General features: G+C 49.5%; 1 protein-coding gene across 10 annotated transcripts in view; it reads right to left on the reverse strand.

Moving 5' to 3' along the window:
* Positions 1-16,091, reverse strand: part of ACACA (acetyl-CoA carboxylase alpha) — a 148,108-nt gene that overhangs the window by 3,008 nt on the left and 129,009 nt on the right. For 9 of the 10 annotated variants that reach the window (XM_055720345.1, XM_055720359.1, XM_055720332.1 and 6 more), the window contains 4 exons: positions 14,948-15,060; positions 5,132-5,286; positions 4,225-4,395; positions 1,067-1,203 (listed from right to left, as the gene is read on the reverse strand). In XM_055720345.1, coding sequence (XP_055576320.1) covers positions 1,067-1,203; positions 4,225-4,395; positions 5,132-5,286; positions 14,948-15,060 — 576 coding nt within the window. Of the gene's footprint in view, positions 1-1,066; positions 1,204-4,224; positions 4,396-5,131; positions 5,287-14,947; positions 15,147-16,091 lie in introns of those variants that run through there. The other variant, XM_055720391.1, reaches the window with a different exon arrangement.

The following is a 16,091-nucleotide window of genomic DNA, read 5'->3' on the forward strand; positions in this document are numbered from 1 at the left end:
TAATGTGCTGGTGGCAGACCTGCTGGGACACGCACGGAGGCTGAAACAGCCCACCTGGACCCAGGGCAGATGCAGGGGGGGCAGGGGCTCTGGAGCGTGCCCCGAGCCCCCCCAGCAGCCCTCCAGAGGCTGCCAAGAGCCCCCACATCTGCCCCTTGCAGATGCTGCGGAACTGCATCTGCTACAGCACACACGGATGGTGGAAATGATGGAAGAGACACCCTACGGAGTCAGAGACAGGACACGGAAACCACAGGAGCTTCACTCTGCGGTTTGGTGCCCTCCCCAGCTCTCTCTGAAAGCAGCTTTGCCTGAGACCTCCAGTTTAAGACATAGAAATTATCAAAATTAGATCTGTTCAAGTCTAGCAAAGCATTTGGCTCACGAAGCTTAGCCAGCCTGTGCAAGTTGCACAGGAACTGCAGGCAGGAGGAACAGGTACTCATCCAACGTTTTTAGTACTTTGGGGGTTACTTGGTGTAGTTCTAACCAGCAGTCAAAGGGAACTGGGCATTTTATGTCACTGAGCACAGCAGAAACCAGGTAGCTTGCATGGGGAGTCTGGGGTTAGACAAGAAATAAAGGCAGCCGTAAGGGCACTGTGGCCGTGTGTGGTTAACACCGCTCTGGCAGCGGCAGCATCACTCTGAGCTTGGCTTTCTCGCCTTGCTGCATGCAGAAAGTCCTGTGTCCTGGCTCTTCATGGCCCCTGTCCCAGCAAAGGGTGGCACTGCCAGGGCAGTGCGGCTACGGTGGGATTAGGTCTCCGGCTGCCCGGCTGTGGTTCTGCTGAGGCACCCGCACGCAGCAGCACCACAGCCTGCACAAGGGGAGCAGGAGATGTGGCCTGTGTACAAACCCCTGTTTCACAGGAGCTCCACGTTCGCCCCTGTATTTGTATTTCCAAAGGAAACTGCATTTCCACACACGCCGTACGTGTTTGCCACCCAGAAAGGCCAGCGAGTGCGGCACTGACTGAGCCACTGCCCTCAGCCGTGGCCAAGAGCAGAGGCTGAACTTCCTGCGATCCTTGCTCGGCGGGGCAGAGCGCAGGCGGCTGCCTTACCTCCGGATCTGCTTGAGGATGTAGTCCCGTGAGATGTATTTGATGTTTTCATCCACAACGGAGCGAACGCCTTCTTCCTCCGTGAGCTGTTTTTCCAGCCACTCCACCAGGTCCTTGTTGCTGTCCCATAAGTACGCCTGCGACAAACCACACGTGTCAGCCACCGCCGCAGCTCGCTCCCACTCCCCACACACTGGTCCCAAAATTTAACTCACAATTATTGGCAGCTGTGGGTAAAACGTTTAGCTGGCAGCCCTCCGTGGTTTTCCCAACGTGTGTGGCTTTTATAAACACAACTAACAATTAGCAAAAGTCAAAAGATGATAGATTTCTTTTGCATCTCCTGCCACAAATGTGACTAAGGCAGTGCCTGCCGCCACACTGGCTGCATCGGCCGCAGCAGCTGTCCCACCTAAAATCCCGTTTCCCTCTGAAACACAACCGACCCTGAGGCAAGGGCAGGGCAGGGGTGCTCAGTGACCCGCCGATCGATCGATCGGGGGCCTCTGGCAGTGCTAAGCTGTCACGGGGCCCCACGAGTGCCTGTCGCCTAAAGACCGTGCCGGTGTTGGTGTCCCTCAGCGGTCCGGGGATCCCTGATCCAGCCCAGAAGCCAACCAGCCCCTTCAGCAGGTGCGTGCACAGCAGAGGGGGTCGGGTGTCCACATCCCTGAAAAGCCCTGGCAACACCCCCCCCTTTTTTTTCCCTTTTGCAAGATCATTTCACCTGATATTTGCTAGGTAGTTGACTACATAATAATTCAGGAGTATGTTAGACGCCTAATAGCCTTCTCGCTCCTCTCTTCTCCTCTCATTTTCTTTACAAATCATTTAAGAATCGTTTTGTTAATGGTTTCCGGAAAAGCAAGTACCGCCATTAGGACTCATTCATATTTATGTCATTTTATTTGGGTAATTAAACACAAAGCTCGTCATTTAAAGGTGCACTATCCTTCTCTGTTATCACTAACGAAGTCAAAGTCGGAATGACAATGAGCTTGGTGCAGCAACGCGGTGGGGCTGCGTGGGTGCCCTCCCGGCAGGGGTGCAGACCCCAGTAGCTGCGGGCAGCAGAGCAACCCACTGCTCCCCTGGGAACCCTGAACACCTCGCGCCCGGCTCTGTCCAACTGCGAGTGAGTGCAGGGGCCGGCCAGGGAGTGGGGGCAGAAGCAGACGATGGGTGTTTGCACCCAGCAGCATCCCTCCCCTACCACAGCTGCTTCACTGCAGGGGACGAGTTCAGCTGGCTGCGCCCTCCCAGCGCTCAGCTCCCCCGTCCCTGCCCATAGCCGAGGCGTGCAAAGGCGGCACTCGCACTCATCGGCCTCCTCACTGCTGACCCTGTATTGATATATGCAGTTACTGGAGTCCAAGAAACTGTTCCCTCGTCCCTGGGACTCTCACAAGCCGCGCTCCTTCCCCGTGTTGGCGAAGGTATTTCTGCACGCAGGGGTGACAGCCAGCCCTGCCGTGGGGAAGCCCCAAGCGCAGACCCTATTCCAGCCCCCAGCCCCGCTCCTGCCTGAGACACTTTAAAAAGAAACCAGGATAATTTTTTTTTCCTTGAACATCAGGTATATATGATTGTCTTAGAACAGTGATGTCACTTCAACCTCAAGATTTTGCTTATTTCATTGTTTTTCCTTATTATTATTTGAAACTCGTTAGGTTTTGCTCCTTGCTTCTGCCCCTAGACACGACAGCAATGCTCCCTGCATACAAAGTAGGGCACTTAGGAAGATTTCAGGGAAGGGAAAAAAAAACCCCAAGAAGCAGCCTTACAGTTGCAGACCTGCGTAAAGCTAGATTTACCCAAGAATCCCAAAGCTTTTAGTTTAGGAGAATATTTAATACTCTTATTAATCATTTTTAATCCGTTTGCTTTTAATTAAGAAACAGCATGATGCTTTCCTATCAACATATGCCAGGGAGCAGATTAATTGTGGCTTAAGATAACTCTCCTTGATTGGTGTAATGTATTAGCTAACGAGATGCCCGCTTTTAAAGACGCTCAGACACTACCTTGGAAAGCCTGCTGCCCTCCAGAGAACACTGCTCCCTCTTTTCTGGAACCCCTGAGTGTTTGTGACTTTAAAAATAGAATAAAAAAAAATAAAATAAAGAACTCGGATTGGAGGACTGTGACAAAAACAACCTAAGAGCAGCTCCAGAGATCGCTCTTCAGAGATTGCCAGCTTCCCAGTTCGAGCACAATTAAACCCAGGAAATCCTCAACACAGCTATCGGATGAGGCGTGTGCGACCGCCCACCCCAGGCCCTGGCAGGCAGAGCCCCCAGCTCCCTGCCCTGTGCAACCCGGGGGTGGGCAGGAACCGCAGAGGCCCCCCGGGCCAAGTTGCCAGGCTCCTGCGATCTGTCCCCAGTGTCCCCAGACCTGTCCCCACCATCCCTAGGCTCAGGGAACGGGAAGGCAGGCGAGGGCAGCCCGGGAGCGGGGGCAGCCCGGCCGCACGCTGCTCTGCAGCAGCTGGACAGGCGGGTGAGCCAGGCTGACTGCACCTGCCAGGCAAAACACCTGGGTACAGGCAGTGAACCTCCACACCCTTCTGGTGTCAGCGGGACAGAGCAGGACTGAGGCTATCGTTCAGTAAGAAAGCGTAATTATAAATGCAATAAAAATCCTGCTTTCGCATCACAGGGGGGGAGCGACTGTCAGCACAGCTAGGACAGCTCCTCCGCAGCAGCCTCCATAACCGCGAGCAGCTCCGCAGTGGTATCTGAGGCACGCTGCACGCAGAAACAAGGGGATGGAGATATTCAGGGCTGGTACATGGAGCATGTGGTGTGACCCCTGGGATTTCTGCCGCCAGACAGCAGCACCTCTGCACAGCTGCCTTCCCACACGCTGCCCTGCCTCGCTCTGCTGAGCAAGCTGCTTGTGTTTGTAAGATGCTCACATTTTCCTATCAATGGTGGTACATGCTTGGGGAAAAAGGCTATTTAGCTTTTCTGGCCTGCTGTAGAAAGTGTCCCCATAAAACCATCCATGGCCTGGAACATCACCCACTAGATCTCTTTCATCGCCTAAAACGTTTGTAGACATTACAATTAAAAACAGGAGATCAGACTCCACCTGGGAGAGCTTCACTGAACATAAGCCCAGGAGAGCCTCGAGGAATCTGCTTTTTCATTTACCTTCACTGTCCCTTCAACCTCCACAAACCAGCGTCTCAGCATAGCCTGGATCTGCCCGTCAGTCAGCTCAGGATTGGCATCATGGATCTTCTTTTTTACCACATCTTCTAGAAGAAGGCGTCTTAATCTCCAGTAGAAGAAGGTACGGGAAGTTTTCCAGTCTAGAATGTCCTGCCCAAGACATAAGTGGAGAAGGAGAAATGAGTGAGGGACATTTATGTGGAGAACTAGGTACACCTTGTTCCCTACGGCAAAAAAAAAGGCTTGTACTCATTATACACTTAGTTATACCACTTCCACAAGAGAAATACAAAGATGCCATGTCTGAGCTTCGGAGACTTCTACCCTGTCATGCCATTCCGCCACCAGAAGCTACATCCATCAGCCTCTTTGTCTCCCAGAGCCTGCTCCCTTCTGCAAAAAGAGATGCAGCTGCCCAGATGAGCAGCAAAGCCCAAGGCACTCGCATCCAAGGGGAGAGGGAACTAGGGAGATCTGTTCAGCCAGGTTTCAAAGCCTGACATGAGAGCTGCCCTTCAGCCATGCCACCACGGCCCTCCCGTCAGCGAGGGTCCCCAAGGGCACAGGTCACCACCGTCCCCGTCTTCCCCCTCTGCCAGGACAGGCTGCAGCGTGCTTGGATGTGGTCGCTAATGAGCTACTGGTGAAGCCCAGAAAATGTCTCAATGGACAGTGATCAGGTCAAGGTGCTAGAAAACACCATGTGCTTGTGTCCCGGGACCAGAAAACAGCTTGTGGGTGAAGAGGGTTTGCTCCTGTGGCAAGAGTCACCGAGGCAGGGGTTTATCTGCAGGCCCGCAAGCTGCCTCCAGCCCCACTGGCAACTGCCGCTTCCCAGGCATCGAACCCTCCAGCGACATCCCCGGGGCAGCTGGGCCGTACTCACCGTTATGACACCCTTCTCCTGCATCCGGCCGGGCGTGTCGTGCAAGTCGGCAAACTGCATGGCTACCTGGTGGTAGATGGGGCTCAGGAATTCCTCCCGCTCCTTCAGCTTGGTCTCCAGCTCTTTTCGGTCAGCAGGGCTCAGCTCAGGGGTACCTGCAACAGGCACAGCCACACGTCAGAGACCCGGGGTGGGGGAAAGCAGAAGGGCGTACAAAGGGCTGCTGCACGGGGGAAAGGTGAGCAGCTCTGCACGGTCCAGAGGGAGAACGGAGGTTTTTTGTGTTTCTGTGTACAGGTGAAATCCAGACTGCATCGGCCAGGACAACCACCAGACCATCAGCTCCCAGCAATGCCAAGCAGTCCGAGTCAAACAGAAGTGTTCCAGCCCCGATTTCCTGCTGCCGATATTCAGGCAAGAGCTTCAAAGGAGTTTTCACCATGGAAACTCTATTCCATTTGAATGCCAATGAGCTGAGCCATCAATTAAGTGACATTTACTGGACTTACTCCTAAAAAAGAATAATGTCCCAACATGCAGTTCATTTAGCAAGAAACATGGACAATGTAAAACCACCTACACAATTTCATGTTTTCCTGCAGGCTGGTTCCTGCCAGTGGCTGTGAGAGCCGCTGCCTCATTAAGGAAAACACAAGTTACACTAGAGACACCAGAACTGCTCACGTTCCGTTTATGCACTAGTCTCAATCACAGACTAACATGCCGGACAAGAATAAAACTGTGTCAAGAAGATCATGTCCCATGGAGTTAATTTTTAATTTCTTTTAAAACATTCAGCTCAGATAACATTAATTTTGATTAAAAAAACCCCATGCATTAAACAGCTTCTGATTCATTTCAGAATTGCCTGGCCCAGGCTGAGTTAGGCAACGGGAAACACACGGCACTGTGGAGGCACGTCACAGCCGCTGCTGCAAGGTGCTCCTGCCCCCAGCTGCCCCTTTATGAAACCAAGGATGTATAAATCCCCTCTTCTCCTTCTAACAAGCCACAGGGAGTGAAACCCTAAGTGCAACTCTTGCTGGCCTGCAGTAATTTACACCAGGTCAAAGTTGGCCCAGAAGAAGGTTGATGCTTCCCCTACACTGCCTCACCAACACATGCCAGAGGTCCTTCTGCAGAGGCAGAGTATTTACAGCCAATCTTAGTTCAATTTAAGCAAAGATTGCAATCTGAGCCAAATTATATGGTACTGGAGACTTTGCTGAATTGTGCCATTTTTTAACCTCCCACCCACACCAGAAGCTCTGGTGGCAAGTTCACGGCCCCCGAGCCAGCTGCCTCCCAGCCCACCTCCCCTTTTGAAGCCGAGGTCGCCGGCAATCTGAAGTCGGGTCATGGACGAGTCTTGCTCCAAGCACCGGTGGGTTGGGTGGGTTGTAACATTGAACTGTCCTACTGGCACCTTCCATTCAAATGTTAATATAACCACCCATGCGCCTGCGAGACAGGCAAGCGTGACTGCGCCTTCGGTGTGCAGAACTGAGATATAAAACAAGAAAACTGGGCAGCACAAGTCGTCAATGGGAGAACCTGGAACAAAAGCTGGTGCAGTGACTGAGCCAGAGGACAAGGCTCCTGCTCTTGTTATCTCGTAGCCTGAGTCCCAGGACTGCATTTTGTGGCGTGTGAACAACACCAAGTTGGTTTTTTTGTTTTAGTCTTTACTGTTTGCAAGGAATGTCAGCGGGATTAAATGCAGCATGTACCATTAGATCAACACCTGTAGCTAAGCTGCCAGGCTTGCAGGTGGGCGAGGTGCAAGGCAGTGGCTGGGGAGAGGCAGGAGGACAGCAGAGCAGCGGGGTCCTCAGCAGCCCCGCGGCCACCAGCCAGCCCGGCAGCAGCAGGCTCTGGAACGGCAGCAGGCAGCCAGAACAATCCGAGTCCCTCCCAACAAGACCACGTGAAATTATCAGGCAGCAGCTTTACAAAAACCCCAGCAACAGGGAACACAGTCAAAATCTGACAGTGGGACAGTGAACCAGAGTTCCTGGGGGCCAAAAGTACAAACGAGCGCACAGAGAGTGACAGGAGAAGCTCATGCAAGGGAAGTCCATCACAGGCTTCGAAGCATGAACATCAGATATTAATGCATGACCTATGTTGCCTTTTCCTTCCGGAGTTTCTCTTCCAAGCCAGAACGGGTCTGAACACACACACACACACACACTTCCAAGCCACAGGCCAGCCACACAACGGTTCTTGCTAGGGGAGGAATGTTTTTATATGCCTACCAATATAAATGTTACCTAACCTTTCAAATGCTACTAAGAAGGTTTTAATTAAGAGAAGCTACTCTTATAACCTTCAGAATAAAAAATTATCTATATTTATCCACGTTGAACTCACAGGCTCCCACACCTCCCTGTTTTAAATGGCAATGCATGCACTTAAGCCAGTAACGCTCATGTATTCTGGCCTGTCTGCCACACTCACGGTGTACAGTCAAACCAGCCAGGCCCAGTAATGATTTAGGTGAGATTAACAAATATGTCAATGTCTATTTTCTGCTTAATTTAAAAGCAGCGTCTATAAAGATTTTTGACTTCTGAACCCTGTTCTCCTGGAAGAAAGAAGGTAACAATGAGGAGGGGGGGATAAAGAGTGATTATCCCATCATCGATCGTTTGTCAGGAGCATTTCTTATTCACTGGACTATTGTAAAAAGCTAAGCTCTCGATCAATCCTGTAAGCCCCCTGTACAATTAAATATCTTGGAATGGTTTTCTTTCTTTCCTAGTCAGATCTTGAGGCCTCAGGGTTTTTCAGAAAGCTGGGGCTTTATTTATTTATTTCTCGGAAAAAGAAGTCTCCTTCCACAAATCTTATACTGGCAAGGAGAAGGGAGTTAAAATATGGGATTCCTTTGCTCTAAAGGTACTTGACAGTTAATGAAACTGTTAAAGTTTAAATCATAGGAACAGTACAGACCTCTCTGTATGGATCAGCTACTAATCAATAGAGAAACAAAAGAAGCAGCACTCTGAAACGGCCACATTACAATGCAAACACAAAGTGCAGCAGGTTTTGGCATGCAGGTGGGGCATGCAGGTAGGACAAGGCGACAATTTAAAGGAAGAAAGAACACGTGTGACCTTCCTAACTTGGCAGGCAGCACAGGACACTTTCTATGGCAGCACTCTAAGTGCCATAAAATGTCACATTTATCTTGGATTGCAGTTTGCTCCACAGTCTCCAAGTACGCCTGTATCTATATATAGTGCTGGTATGATCACAGCCATTGGCATGATCGGAAGAGGCCAGGTAAATGTCTTAATTCTGCTCTCAACTCCTTTAAAGCCCACCCACAGTGGTAAATGCACCAAGACCTCCTCATTCGACAGTGTCTTTTCTTTTTTCTTTGGTTTTTTTCATCAGTAGCAAAACTGCCTTAAACAAGTTGAAAAAATACCCTGGGGAAGCAATAACATTGGCGTGCTAAAAGATTAAGAGGCTCTTCTGAGGTCAAAACAGCAGTGGCCAGAGTCCTGCCAAAACCTTCTGCACAAACACACCCAGCTAAGCCAACAAAACCTAGTTTAAAACCACACAGCAGAAATACTTCACCTGAGCGCTCCCAAACACCTCCTGGAGGGAGGGAGCAGCTCGCACCTGCCGCCTCCCCCATGTCCCCTCCCCATCTCTGCTGTGGCTTTGGGGGCCACAGGCTCCACATCCTACAGCCCCCACCAGGCCCCCAGACCCCAGGGAGGGGCTCTCAGTATGCTGGTGGCACAGAGCAGCAAACGCCAAATGCCATGGCTGCCGAGACAAGCCCCTCGACCGCCCTGCAGAGCCGTGCTTGCCGGCCACTGTGGCAGGGACACGTGTGTGCCTTACAGGCAGGGACACGTGTGTGCCTTACAGCCCGCGCTCGGGGGGAGGCTTCGGCGAGCTGCCCGCCCCGCGCAGACAAATGGAAAAGCTGCCACACTAAATCGTCAGCAAGACCTCTCCCGTAAAGTGCTCTGATACTGCATATCAATTTATAATCCTCTCCAAAAGTTAAGGGAAAGCATCATGGCAGGGAAAGCAACATCTAAACTATTTTGATTTGTGCCCCATTAAACAAAAGTCTCTGAAGCAAGGGGGGTCTCCAAGCATCCCTCCCGCTCGGTGCCCGGCCAAGGAGCCGTCCAGCGCAGTGTCCTGCAGGGCTGCAGCCTGCTGCGGTGGCATGGTGCGGGCTGCCTTTAATAACGTCCCTGCCAGACGGAAATGGCTCAGCAGGACCATGAATCACGGCTTCCCATAACATTTAGTAGCAAAGTGCTTTTTTTAAATATGACCAGTTTAACAGGTTAGACAAAATGACTTCAAGAAATGTTATTGTAGGTTCCCTCTGATTGCAGAAAGCCAGGCAGCTTCTGAATCAATTTGATGGTTTATGGTTTTTAAGCTGTTAAAATGTAGGATTTTCTCCCTCACCCTCAGTGCACAGCCTCAGCACGGCCAAACAGTTCCTTGTTCATCTTGCCTCTTCCTCCAACACGCCCTCAAATACCTGGGCAAAGCCCAGCACCAAGGCCTCCCCGAGCTGCCTGCGGAGCCCCGGGCTCCAGCTCTGACAGCCAGGCAGCACCGAGGGCTCCAGCCCACCCGCCCATCGGCAGAGGCACCAGCGCTGGCTCGGAGCACACAGCCGAGACACAGAGTCCCCCGCGGCCGCAGCAGCGCGGCGCCTTTGCTGAGCCACGAGCCAAGGACGTGCCCATGACCTGCCACTGCAGGGACCAGATGTGACCCTTCCTCTGGTGTCGCCCCCCAGACATCAGCTGCTCACATACACGTTTGACTCCAGCAAATTACCCCACACTTACAGTTTTCAAAGATGACTTTTAGAACAGGAAGAGTAGCTAACTCTCCAGACTACAGAGGAGCATTAATAACAATTGATTATCTCAATGTTACAATTACTACAGGCAAATTTATTTATCTTGTCATCTGCTCGTGGCCATTCTTTCCAGCAAAGCAGATAAACCCCACTGCAGCATGTGCTGGAAGGGTCCTTGGGAAATGAACTCTGGAGAAACACACCAGTCACTCTGCACCTAATGACATAATTAAATGGCGATTTTAACCCTGGTTATGACTGTCCCACCTAACTTCCACACCTGCAACAATAATCCTCCTACCTGAATCTCATCTCTTCCTCTGCCTTTAACAAAGCTCTTGCCAGACAAAAATTCAGCAAAGACAGCAAGAATGCCAACCACATCCAGGCTGCCCAGGCAGCACATCTCCCACCCCAGCTGGAGGGAGCCGCTTCAGAGGGGAGAAGGAAGGTCACTCAGAGCCACTCACGTCCCTCGAGAGACAGGCATTTTTGGATTGTCGCTTGTTTCTTTAAATGAGACTGCTTGTAATTGCTTCACTAAATATTCAGCAGGATTTATGTTATAAAGGTGCAATATGAAATAGCAGTGAAGGTCACACATGCTCATGATATGGGCTTGAATATATCCTTGTACAACCGCACCGTGTGATGTTTCACCCCAGCCCTTGCCAACTCTTTGCTCCTAAGGCCTCGTATCGGCATCAGAGCAAACAGGCAAAGTGTGGCAGGCATGCAATTCCAAAAAATTCCCATTTGGGGGGAAACATCCCTCCTGGGAGGATATTCAAGATGCCAATTGTCATGAAGGAGCTGACAGAAAGCAGTACTTGCTCTTCGAGACTCATGATTGTGAATTAACAACAATTTAAATGCAGCAGCACTTGTGTATAGAAGCAGTTACTGGAAACCAGCATTGCCTAAAAAGACAAAGTTACAACTGCGGTGACTGCATTTGCCCAAGACTTCCTGAGAGATGGAATCACAACAGCAGCATTTTTCTTAGTTGTTGCTCAAGAAAACAGCCAGCATTTTGATTAATTACAACACCGAGCAAACACCACCACCACCACCCCTCGAGAAGAATTACCAGACTTTAGAGCTGTAATCTAACTTCTCGAGCTAAAGCTTGGAACAAGATGAATCACAGGATGGAAAGCTTTCAGCCACCCAAGAAACAAGGCTGTGCCAGGGCTGTCTCCAGGTCACCAGCAAAGTCCTGACCAGGTGGCACAGTCGGGGCTGAGAGGGACCTGGGGTTCAGTTCTGGCACCATGCCTCGGCATGTATATTTTCAGAGAGGAACTAAAGTGGAGTTACGGGTCCAATGCTTGAGTGTTCACTGCTGGAAACAGAAGCGAAGTTTTGCACACCCTTTAGCCAAATAAAGGACAAAGCAAGTCAGAAGCCAGCAGCACAGACTGGTAATATTACCTGTGGGAAGTGGAGGGTCGTTTGCAGCATTGAGCCTGTGCAGAAAGCAACCGCGACTCCCACCTCCCAGAGTGCTGCTGTACACCTGCCGCTGCACGCTCCCCCCTCCGGCACCTTGTATGGTACACGCGGGCAAAGGCAAGACAGGCATATCATTCCAAACCAAACTGAAGATGCATGCTAGCACTCGGGCAACTATTTCGTAGGATCAGCTGAAGAGGATAGTCACCCTGTTAGAACATATATCAGGTGACAAAGAGATGCTTCCATTTTACTATGAGATAAATACCTGATAGGAGAAATGTGAAAATGTAATATCCAGTCTTGCTCTAACTGGAGCCATTTTGCCATTCCTTTCATTCATATTCCACCAAATCTCTGCGCAGATTACACTGTGCATCCGACACATTACCTGCCCAGAATCTCCATGACAAAGCTAATTTTTATTCTACTCCTACATATTTTACTCTAATTGGAATAAATAAATAAAATTGAAACTGTATTTTTCACTACGGCCAGAGGCTTGCAGCCTGAATCATTCCTTCATTTCTAGGCAGTCACCGTTCTCCTTGCACACCTACTCAGTGTGGAAACGTGCTCCTGGGCAGGATAAGGGCTATCCCTTCCTTCCCTGCCCTTTGCTCCGCACTGTTTGCTGGTTTGTAATAGCACAACTCTGAGTGACATTTTAATAAAACATGGGGCTAATAAACATTTCAGCAATAGTGCTGGAGAATTGATAATGAACAGATTTATGTCAAATTATTCAATATCTGCCAGCCTTCTCTGCTCTCACACACCCCAGTTGCAAGTCCAACCCCAGTGCCTCCAGACGCCTGGAACGAGACCACCATCACCCTGTTTCCCCACCCCTCTGCAACAGGCACACGTTGGAGAGCATCTCCCTTTCCCCCCCGCTATTCAGCAGCTCCAGGGAGGGATGACAGCCATTCAGGGGTTAAAGAGAGGCAGTGAACCCCCAGCTAATGAGTAAGAATTCAGCAGGCAGTGTAAGATAAATGGAGCTTTCTCTGCTTCTGCTGGAGTCAGCATGAACTGCGGCCCTGCGGCTTGTTTGTGGCAAATGGAGTGCGCGAAATATCAAAGGGCAGTGATCCAGAAGAAGACCGACTTTGACAAATTTTAAATTGGCCAGAAAGAAAACCAGCAAAAAAAAAATTATGCAATTCACTGTGTCCTGCAATCTTGCCTTTCCTGCTATGGTACAGAATTAGTGGCAAAACAACAGCAATGATCGCCCCGATGTTGGGAGCAATTACGAGCCATCTAAGTGAGATGCTTATCAGTGACTGAAGCTTTTAGAGCTCTCTGTATGTACAGTTGTAAGTGACTTGCTCTTGTGTTGCAGTCATTTTAATTAAAGTGTATGGAGTTGCTGGGAGTAATTACCCTGTAGAGGGGAAAAAAAAGCCCTGAACAGGCTCCTCACATAGCTGGTGGTGGATTTTTGATACTGTTGGCAGAAAACCGTATTCCCTCTTTCTCCCTGCATTTTTTTCCAGTGATGCTGGCACAGATCCCACCGGTGTGATTCAGGGGTGCTCTGCAGCCATCGGCATCCGCCCTGTGTGAGGGACCCTCCGGTGGGGCCACCAACAGCAATGCTGCTCTGCTCGCCCCCTTCCTCTATCGCTTCAGGATTTAAACACTCCAGTAGCCCTCTTTGTCCGCAGCCACGGATTCTGCTCCTGGGAAAGGATTCACCCGGCACTCGCCGCGCAGAAGACACCAGCTCTTTGCAGAGGCAGTAGGTTGGTTTGTTTGCTGGCAGAGCCAGTGCTTTTTATGGTGGGGCGAAGGTAAATACTCTCAGAAACAGTACTCCTGCTGTAGTGCTATTTATCTGCATGGACCTGAGCTGACTGTTCTCTAACCACACATCTGATTTCTCCTTCCCCTGGAGACTCTGCACCGGAGAGGCAGCTCTCCTGCGTCGGACACGGAGGTGCAAACACCCACGCGAGGTGTAGCTGTGAGTCCTGACTGTGTATGGAACTCGACTGCAACCTCTGAAGTGTGGAACACCTTAGGAGAGCATCTGCTGGGATCCTGTGCTGGGTTCTCCACGATTTGGTGTAGTCACGCTATCTGTTTACTCCTAAAGGGACACTGTCAACTCTAACATAGGTCAAAAGTGAGGTTTTGTGAAAAGAATTTCCTTGCTGCAGCTACAAACATTAAAATCGGCTTTTTAATTCCACTAGACGCAGGCAAAACAGAAAAACACATCCATCCACCTGGGTATCTGCATCCGCTCCCTCACGCAGTAACGTATCAGGTCCATGGGCAAGAGCTGAGCTCCGATAAAACGGATGCCTTGTGCTGGCCTGCAAAACTCAGACACCTGCTAACCTGCTTCTCGCCCAGAAAGCAATTGGCACAGTAAGAGAAAACAAAGACAGTGCCAAAATACTATCATTAAAAAAAAAAGAAAAATGTCTTTGATGCTGTCAAAGACATCAGTAAAAACCTGGTTAAGAATCAGCAAACAGTCTGATTCTTAACACTCCCCACACACTTCACAATTATTATTCTCTTTCCAAGGCATATCAGAATGGTTATTTTGTATATAAATTGTTGCACTGCCATAAATTAAAAAAAGCCAAATAATAAAATGTAACTGCAGCAATAGCCACGATTTATCAGTCATTTGCAGAACACTTTTCCTCCTGAAGGATTCCAAAAGGCTTTATAAATTCAAACCATACCCACATAGCATGCTTCTTCCACTGCTGAAATGTAGTCAATTTTGGAGGTAAAAAGAGGTTCTGTAAGATTATACTCTTATAGTAAGAGCTAGTAAAGAACTATTTAAAGAGTCTATTCCCCTGAGAGAGTACATATCTGATATTAAGTGCATTTTGCTGAACACTCTGTATTTTGGGTTGTTGGGTGTATACCAGGCACTGGGATCATTTAGAGCAAAAGGCGCAGTAATAATGCAACACACGCAGTGACGTGCTAGCCACTGAACACTGCAGATCACCCCGTATTTTACCGAGGAGGTGAAGAATACTTTTTATTTTCTTGAAACAGAAGAGCAGACAGTTATCATTACTCAAAACTACCTCAGACACACAGTGATAGTCCAGCACCCCAAAATGTCTTTGGCCAAATTCTTAGTTACGCCAAATGACACCAGCTGAAGGTTTGGTCCGTGAGCTTTTAGAGCTCTGAGCAATTGCTGAGATGGAAACTAGACTCAAGCATCTGTAGAAGTGTCTGTTGTAAGACCGATTCAATTAAAAAAAAAAAGTTCAGTTCAAAAAGACACTATATTACACACACGCTAGGTATGCTAAATGCACATGGGCATCATCTCTCTCACATGTACAAACATGCAGCTTGTCCCATCTGGTTTTCTCCCCAAGTTAGATGACAGTAAATAAAAATTATCATGAATTTGATAAAATGCCTCAGTGCCCCTTTTTAAGGTCTATAAACACATTCATTAGCCACCAGCTGAACGGATCACTGCCCCGCCAGCCCCTGCGCAGACGTACCGAGCCGCTCTGCCAGGCGGATGTATACGGGGTCCACTCGCCTCATCGTCTTCACCAAATCCTTCCTGCGGAATTTGATTTCTACCGTCCCCTCTGGTTCCAGGATTCCTCCTCTGATCAGTGATGGGAAAAGAGAAAAGAAAGGCACTTTCAGGTCATCAGACAAGGGGAAACACAAAATGGAATGGTTCAATGTTATCTAGAAAGTATGCAAAAAAAGAAGAGAAGAGAAGGGGGAGAGGGAGACAAAACAAAGAGAAAGAGAGAACAAGAAAGAAAGAATCTTAGCTATTATTTATCCAATGCCACAAACACACACCAGGCTTCACAGAAACACACCCATCCAACAGTACACAGTACAGCCTGGCACAAGCAATGCTCTTTGGCAGTCTCTTTTAAGCTGTGACCTGAAAGTTCTTTCAGAAGGTAGGTAAGCTTTAGGAAACAACCCAATTAACCAGCCACTATCATTAGAGATCCCACTTCCCAGGTCAATGATGGAGGAGCACGTGATTTGAAACTTGGGCTTGGTAAATAAAATCACTTCATTCTTTAACTGTGAGGGCTAGAGTAATGACAAGGAGGAAGGTCAGTGCTGAGGGGTTATGGAACAGCAACAGCGACGTAAATTATTACAAATGCGTAACAATATTTCGGGATAGGATGACGCATTTTGCAAAATAATCTTCTTCTTGGCTGCTGGAGCTGAAGACCTCTAGAGTCCAACCACAGCTCTACAACCACACGTGGTCCTTCCTGATTTCTTGCAAGGTGGGGAGCTGGTTGAGATTCCCCAGCGGCAAGCTCACACTGCCACAGCCCAGAGCAGAACAGGGTGGCAGCAGGAGGGAGCTGCTCCTGCACACACCCCAAAAACACTGGCAGGGGGAAGCAGCTTGTAGAAATCCTGCTCACACTGTGTCTGACAGTGAAGCAAACAGGCTCCACGTTTCTAAGTAGAAAAAGAACAGCAAAAACTTCTGACTTCCAGGAGGCAGAGATTAGACAATGTTTGCTCGAGACACAAGAAATCTCAAGGCCAACAGACCACAGGTCTCTCTGTTGCTTCTTTAGAAAAGAGAGGGGTAAGCATCCCATCAGGTGCAAAATTCAGCTGGGAAGGGCAGAGAAAAGGGCATGTGGA

Source organism: Falco cherrug, chromosome 1 (assembly GCF_023634085.1).
Source record: "Falco cherrug isolate bFalChe1 chromosome 1, bFalChe1.pri, whole genome shotgun sequence".
In the NCBI taxonomy this organism is placed as follows: domain Eukaryota; kingdom Metazoa; phylum Chordata; class Aves; order Falconiformes; family Falconidae; genus Falco; species Falco cherrug.